This window comes from Syzygium oleosum, unplaced genomic scaffold (genome assembly GCF_021117445.2).
Source record: "Syzygium oleosum isolate NSW1041296 unplaced genomic scaffold, Sole_v2.1 Sole_v2.55, whole genome shotgun sequence".
NCBI lineage: Eukaryota > Viridiplantae > Streptophyta > Magnoliopsida > Myrtales > Myrtaceae > Syzygium > Syzygium oleosum.
The window spans coordinates 286,152-294,183 of NW_026607539.1; the positions used below are offsets into that span (position 1 = coordinate 286,152).

Genomic DNA, 8,032 nt, shown 5'->3' on the forward strand with positions numbered 1-8,032 from the left:
CGCCGTGCACCACCTGAAGCAGCCTGACTTGCCGTGACCGCCCGGAGCCGTACGCCGCCCGTCTAAGTCGTTTCCACCGCCGGATTGCCTCACCATGAGCCAAACCAGCCGCCCACAGCTGCTGTTCAGCCGAGATCCAGCCGTCGTCGTCGTTCCGTGTTGTTTTCAAACCTTGCCACGCATAGCACCTCGCCGTCACCGTGACATTAGGATTTGACCCATTTTGGGATTTATAAACGGGTATTTCGTCGTGCGCTTATAGTAAAATCTCGCCGAGAGGCCCAGTCACTCCAGGTTATTATTTTTAAATCTTGAGATTTCGCTAATCGCATTCGATCGAATTTGGCCGTTATTTAGACCTTGCGTCGACCTTGGCGATGGTCGATTTTGGCCGTCGCCGTCACGTTCATGTAATCGGAATCGTTTCTGGGTGAGTTAACGCTCTAATCCCTTGATTAGTACGTTAAACTTGCTTAGGGTTTGATTAGACTAAGTTAATCTTGCTTATTGCTAATTAATGAAGGATTAGTTGATAAGCTATCACGATAAGTAATAGGCAGAAGTGATAAGCTATCGCGATAAGTAATAAGTGGACTCGATAAGCTATCGAATTTTTAGTGATAAGTTATTGCCGATATTGCGATATGCTATCAAAGATATTGCGATAAGCTATCAAGGATTTGACGATAAGCTATCGGATTTATTTTATAATTAATATTTTATTACTAAATAAATTAATTTTTCGGAATTTAAATATTAATATTTTTGTGTAGAGTTTAATAATGAATTGTGATTGTTTTAGGCTTGAATTGTGATGCCTATGTTGGAAATTGCCGTATAAATTAGCTTGTATAGCTAAATGAATTGTATTGCTATTTTTAAGGATGTAATTGTAGGCATATGAATAGTAAATCCCGAGGTATTGGATTTATATATCCAGTTTTATGAGTTAAATGAGGCAAGGATGTTTAAAAAGGAAATCATGCAAAGTTTGATAGGTTGATTATGTGTATGTGATCACGTGTGAATTTATTACCGCATTTTTATATGTGGAAGTTGCAGTAATTTGTTTTGTGAGCACGAACCACGTTTGCATTTAGCTAAATGCTGAGATATAAATGAGTTGTGTATTTGTTGCGCTCGTGTGATCACATAAAGGAACCTATCATCCAGTGGGGGTCTGGGGATGCAATGTGTGATATTGTGCGAAAAGTGAGTGCAATAAGTGACACTGTGCATAAGAGAATAGCACATCATATACCCCGTTGTATTGGCTAAATTTAAAGATAAAAAAATTGGCTTGAGTGGTTGGCGTACCTGCATAGTCACATGAAATTCTGTCTAGGCGGGGGTTCTAGACGATGCCCAGCGGGGGTTCGGATGCCGTCTAGGTGGGGATTCTAGACGATGCCGTATCACGGTTGAGGCCGAACCGATGGTCCTTATGGAATGCCGTCCGGGCGGGGGTTCTAGATGTTGTCGTGCCCGATGGAGCGGGACGATGCCCGGTTATGCTGGAAGACACCGGCGGGAGTTCGGTTGTGGCCCTGAGTGGTCGTTTAATAATCCAGACTATTATGAGTACAACGTGCATGGATGAATGCATTGTGCCTGAAAGTGATAAGTATATGTGTCTGGATTATTAAATTGATGTTGTGCCTGCTTATTCACTATGATATGCCTCTGGTTTATGCAATCATGTGATCTTATTATATGCTCATTGGAGCGATTGCGGAGTTATGATGGTTAGTCGAGGGTCCACCTGATGCGAGTAACGCGGGTTGTGCCGTGGCTCTGTGATGTCGTAGTAATCGGAACTCGCGTGAAAGAGTATGTTGCATTGCGCCTAATTATGGAATGAAATTGTGAGGCACGGTATGGGATGGGCCAAAACGGTTTCACTTCATAATCAGGACTCGTGTGGATACCTTGTACATGACAATTACTAAGCGTGTTCTGATTGTATTATTTGATTGTTACATTATGATTGCACATGTTGATTTATTATATGCAGAGCATGTATTTGTGCCAAGACAAGGTAAGAATACCTGCGATTGTTTAATAGCACGTTTGTTTATGTTGGCCTGGGTAACCCGCTTGTGTTTATAATTAAGGCAAAGCAAGGGTTGCTTGCAAGTTGACTTCCTAACCGAGACTTAGGCCGTTAACTTACTAAGATTTATCTTACTCGTTGTTGTTAACCATTTTTTAGGTGCTCAGATATGAGTACGCATTACGTTCCATGGGAACCGGCTGTTTTAAGGGGAAACACCTTTTGAGGTTGCCCTCGTAAATAAAGGAGCTAGGTTAACCCCCTACTTTTTGTAGTTGTAATTGGAAAGATCAATGTAGCAGACTTGTAATACGCTAACCCGATGTATTGCTAATGATGTTATATATATTGAGGTATGTTTTCTTGACTATCCCTATTGCTGTGATTGGGTGGATTATGATTGCTTCTGCTTGTGTTTAATTGAAAGTTAAAATGAATGGGTCGGCGACGCATCCTTGGACGTCGCAATTCCACGACCAAGGAAGGATGTCCACGCGCTCGAGGGTCCAGGGCATGACACCCAAACCCTAGCAATTATGTATTGACAAACAGAAAACCATGAAAACACGGCCTCCATGAATAGAGCAAATTACTAACAATCTGCAGCATTTACAAATAACTCTTAAGTTGCATTGCCATCGACAGATAAAAAACGAATAGGTATATAAAGGATAGACAAGACTCTGAAAACTATGAACCTGAGGCATGGTATTCCATTTCCAGATTCATCCCTTGTAGATCGAAGAAGACCTAAACTCTGTTTTTCGGTATACTTAACAAAATTAAAATATGAAAGGACAAAACAGCTTTCATAGAACTAATGATCTTACTCCAAGATGAGGAGCATCAAAGATTCACTAGCAAATAGAACAATATGCAGAGATATAACTAATTTAACTCAGGCACAACACTTGATGGATAACTTGGAAGGATAACATCACATTTTAGTAATCAATTAAGTATATTCACTCTGAATCAGAAGAATCAGCATTTGAGCTTTGCCGGACACTCCTCCTAGTTTGCGCACCAGACCTTGAATTTAATGAGGATTCACCCTCAAAAAAGATAACTTGAGCTTTGGCCAATCTTTCTTCCAAATCCTCTGTGCTAAATTCATCAGTCCCACCAAGCTCATCAAATCCCACCTAATCACAAATTGAGTATAGCAATATAAGAAACAAGATACCGTCGGTTTCAATAAGGATGTCCATTATTCTAAAGAGTGAACTGCAAAAGTCATAAATCATACCACATAATCCTCCACTTTTGCATTCTTTACGAGAGCAAGAGTAGGGAGAACAACAATCTTAAGCTTTTCAGTGAGAAAAGGGCTTTTCTCTGCATGGATTTTCACAAAGCGGGTCTCTATGTGTTGCTTTGCCAATATACTCATGTGTTTGTCCATCACCTGCAAATCACCTGTGATCAAATACTGTTCCTTCTAGAGTTCAGGACACCACCCACACTATTCGAACGTTCGAATCCTTCCATTCCACAACTTATGTTCTAATTCCATGCAGGAAAATATTGAACCCCCCAACAAAAAGATGATTGGGCAATTCAATCAACACAAGTAAACTCGTCGCACTTTGGAACTCAAACAGCTGCTTTAATTATCTTATATACCCCCACACAGTGCCGATATCACCTTCATCTCACCGTAGAGGTAGCAGCTAGATCATCTATCTATAAGATAATTCTGTTCCATCTTTAGTTCCTAGGGACAAGTGAGAGCAAAAAATCATCTTTATGCTGACGGCATTTGCACAATCCATCGTAAGCACACACTAATCCAATTTTTTACAAAGAAAAATGCGAAAGATGCTGAGATCGGTATGCTATATTGGTTTACAAAGAAACGGAGCAAAGCTCTGTAACTTTGTCGAATGCTTAAATGAGCCCACCAACTTCAATAACCACACGGCAGTGTTTTGCCAAATTGCAAACGGCAGGCATTACTAACGAGTCCGCAACACTTCAAAAAACAAGACTGAATCTTGAGCCGCACATCAACACGAAACTCCAATATTTTTCAGAGCAATGGCAAGCCAAGGGGACTTACCTCAGACGCAAACTTCACCTGCTCAATCCCCCAAAGACCCCTTAAAAATCAACAAAATTTATTCAAAACCGTCATGGGTTCCAAAATGCAGAGGCGCGAAACTCACCTTGCAGGGCCAGTTCTCGCGGTAGAAGTGGCAGACGACGCGGTCGCTGGCCTTGACGACGGAGAAGAACTCCTTCTCGGCGGGGATCTCGGAGTAGTCGCCGTGGCCGAGGGAGATCCAGCGGCCCCGCTTCTCCGCCATCCGCTTCATCTGGGCCAGCCTCCGCTCCCGGAGCGCCTCCAGGTCGTCGTCGTCGAGGCGGTCGAGGGCGGCGATCTCCTCGTCGATCTTGTCCTCCACGGCCTTGGCCACGGTCAGGACTTGCTTCTCGACGATCTGCGACAGAGAGAGAGAAATGGAAAAGCCAGGAAATTAGGTGGAATTCTCGGAGATGGAGAAGGACCCACGATTCGAATTCGCGAGAGGGATCGAAAGATGGGAGCACCTCTTGAACTATGGGGTTCGCCATTGATGGGTCGGGGCGACGAAGGGAAGTTCTGCTCTGCCGAAGCAAATGGAAATGGCGATGGCAATAGGGGTGTAAACAGTTCGGTTCGGTTCGGTTTTCTTGAAAAACCGAACCGAACCGAACCATTAAGGGTGCCCTCTTGAACCGAACCAAAATCCCCTCGAACCGAATTGGAACCGAACCGAAAAATCAATTTGGTTCGGTTTAATTCGGTTTGGTTCGGATCAGTTTTCGGTTTCTTCTTTTTTTTTTTTTTTTTTGCTTTTTATTCATCGCCGCCTGGATCGCTCGCTCTCTCCCCTTCCTCTTTCTCCCTGACCAACTTCTCATTCTGCAACTTCAACTTCTCGTTCTGAACGGAAGCGGAGATCGCCGGTCGGTCACCATGTGCGCGGAGCCCGCGGAAAAGCCCTGTGGCGGTAAGCCCTCTTTCGAGTGAGCTGGTTCCGTGCATCTACAGCTCGTTCGAATCGTTCATGACCACCGGCGATTCCATCAAAGGTAAGGTCCAGAGGCTCTGCAGCTTGTTCGAATCCGCCAAGTCCCCGTCTCGGGGCCCTGATGAGACTCAGCATATAGGAAGGAGCTGCAGGTTTTCGTCGCTCAAAGCCTCCCTCTCCATTTCGAGGCCATCCACCAGCTTGCCTAACCCACTCCCTCAGCCCCTCCACCTCCGCATCCCTTTGGTGAAGCAGAGGGAAGAAGAGACACAAAGGTAAATCAAGCGTCCCTCAGATCCGGGTACGAGCTGCTGTTTCTCATCCTCTCAGACGAACTCGAGGAGAACCCATATTCGCCCCGATCGGAGCTCCGACGGTCGTAGCTGTCGTACCACTTGTACGGCGTCGCCGGGTTCGACGACGACGACGACTTCCGCGAGTCCGACCTCGGGTACGAGCCCGACGATCCCGCGTCTCCGCCGTGGTTGGATCTGCTGAGGAACCCGCAGATGATGGCGAAGAGGACGAGGATGAGGTTGATAGTGTCCCACTCTTCTTGACGGAACGGGCCGGAAGATCCGGGAAGTAAAGGCCGAGGAAGACGAAGAGCCAGAGAGAGTAGCACCGGTCGAAGAGCCTTTTAGGGTAAAAAGCAAAGGGTGTATTTTCGGTTCGGTTCGATCCGAACCGAACCGAAATAAACCGAACCGAAAGAAAAAGAATGGTTTTTTAGTATCCGAAGAAACCGAACCGAACCGAAATGCACAAAATTTTTGGTTCGGTTCGGTTCGGTTTGTATCTCGGTTCGGTTTTTCGGTTCGGTTCTGACACCCCTAGATGGCAATGCGCAGAGCGAGAGAGAGAGAGAGAGAGAAGGTGTGTTCAAAATATGTCGAAATACCAAATGATAGGAGAGAGAGAGACAGAGGACGGTGTCGTTTTTGAGCGTTGTGGGCTTTTCCTGATGAATGGAGCCCATTTTTGTATGGGCCTCCAACCCATTCGATGAGATCGGTTTTCGGTAGGGGGTGATCGGTTGCGGGATGGGGGTAAAATTCCCGGCCTAAAATCCGAGAACTGACTAACTATGAGAACTCTAGTTTCAGAAAAATTGGAACCGAGAACCGGATCGGGTCGGTTCAAGAACTCGATTCCTGAACTAGCCGGTTTTGGATTTGGTTCTATTCGGAGACGGGATGCTTTTGTTTTGGGTAAAAAAAAGCAAATCCTTATGATAAAACATAAAAAGTTGGGTCGTTTCACTATAAAATAAAAAGATTTGTTGGTCAAGTGATTATGCTGATATTTTTTTTTTATGTTGAAGACCATGGTTCAATTCTTGATGGGTGAAAGAAAATTTTTATTTTCAAAAAGATGCTTCACAACCAGTTTAACTCGGGAATCGGACTAATTGAATCAGTTCCCAAGTAGAACTCCGGCCTTGGAACTAGAGACCGAACCAATCCGAGGCCGGCAACCGGGAATTGAAACGGTTCAGTCCGATTCTCGACTAATGAACCAAATCCGGCACTCAACCCTAGTGCATGTCAAACATATAATTTTCTTAAGTAATTGCAAATCAATCAATTAAAAAATTGTATTCTCACCTAAAACAAACCTGGCATGCACGCAGCTCAAGTTCGAGGTCTAATTTGAAACTAATGCAAAACTAGATGGATACGAAAGTTTTACCTCGAACGGAATAGTCGATAAAATTTGGTTTCTAATTTGAAAGGAATCATTCGATAAATTTTCATTCAATTTGGGAAATAATCGGTGCACAATTAACGAGCATATACTTTTTAAGTTCATTGATCTATTATGACTTTTAACGATCTAAAGAAGGCGGGCTTAGAATGAATTTATCTAATGTCTCTTTTCCAATAGACAAAAGAGATAAAAGGCTCGCTTTTCAGTAACACCAAATACTGGCAATATAAAGCAACAGCTGTATAAAGCATTTCTTGCCACATCCACTTCTTGTAACAGGTCCTCATCAAGATGACCAGCAGCAGCAGGCCCCATGACAAGATTACAAGCACACCATCAAAACACAATCAAAGCAGAGATATCCATAACATGCTACTAAACCCTAGTCTACATTCTACACTCTCTTATTCATCATCAAAGCCATCAACTGAAGCTCAAGCCTAGAGTCTCTAGATCAATGGAGAATGGCATACGGTGATCAAGGGCATTTAGGCTTGCCCTTGGAGCTGTGCTTGTCGCGGTAGCAAGGGCACTCGTGCTTGTTGCCGTAGGTCCCGGACGGGACGCACCTGCACTCCTCGCAGCAGATGTTGCAGTACTTGATGCACCGGTCCATCACCCCCGCCTTCGCGCACCTCCCCTTGCACTTGTCCCCACAGAATTCTACAACAATTTCACCTCGTTACTATAATCGCTAGCATCGCAAAAGAACATGAAGGCGCGACACGCATTGCGAATAGATAGAGGGGACGAGAGATGGGCTTGACTGTGGATTGAGAGAGAATGAACTAGTGGAGATATGGGATTGTGAAGAGTAGGGAGGAAACCTCATCTTAGAGAGAGAGAGCCCTAGTTAGGCTGACATGGAGTTGCTCAATCGGAACCATATAACCACAATCCAAGAAGCATTTCGCAAGAATCTATTATTGGATGTTACTCATGGTTAAAACGATGGAGCTTCAGATGAGAGTTGCAAGTATTGACATGACTTAAAAATCTAGCATGCCAAGAAGAGGGTATGCTTGCTTATATACTCACGCGACATTGCAGATGAAGGCTCCAAGAGAGCGAAGCTCAGGAGGAGCGAGCAGAGCAGAAGAGTCGGAGCCAGCAGCTTCATGGCTTCCTTCTAGTTTCTCTCTATCTTCAGGGTTCGGCTAACAATGGAGGTCTCGTCCTGTTCAGATGTGGCCCTTATATAAAAGCAATACATGAAATAAAAAAAAGAGGGACGGAGCTCAATGGAAACCGT

The 8,032-nt window shown here is 44.4% G+C and overlaps 2 protein-coding genes across 2 annotated transcripts; both read right to left on the reverse strand.

Moving 5' to 3' along the window:
- Nucleotides 1-2,737: 2,737 nt before the first annotated feature.
- LOC115687767 (thioredoxin domain-containing protein 9 homolog) lies at nt 2,738-5,943 on the reverse strand. Its single transcript, XM_030613424.2, has 5 exons — nt 5,907-5,943; nt 4,607-4,686; nt 4,222-4,497; nt 3,303-3,461; nt 2,738-3,198 (listed from the first exon to the last, which is right to left on the reverse strand). Exons 2-5 carry the CDS (start codon nt 4,628-4,630, stop codon nt 3,019-3,021), a joined length of 639 nt encoding a protein of 212 aa, XP_030469284.1. The 5' UTR covers nt 4,631-4,686; nt 5,907-5,943; the 3' UTR covers nt 2,738-3,018.
- Nucleotides 5,944-6,921: 978 nt separating this feature from the next.
- Nucleotides 6,922-7,979, reverse strand: LOC115687740 (peamaclein-like). Its single transcript, XM_030613405.2, has 2 exons — nt 7,819-7,979; nt 6,922-7,443 (listed from the first exon to the last, which is right to left on the reverse strand). The coding sequence occupies exons 1-2, from the start codon at nt 7,898-7,900 to the stop codon at nt 7,259-7,261; spliced, it is 267 nt and encodes an 88-aa protein (XP_030469265.1). The 5' UTR covers nt 7,901-7,979; the 3' UTR covers nt 6,922-7,258.
- Between the last annotated feature and the right edge of the window lie 53 nt (nt 7,980-8,032).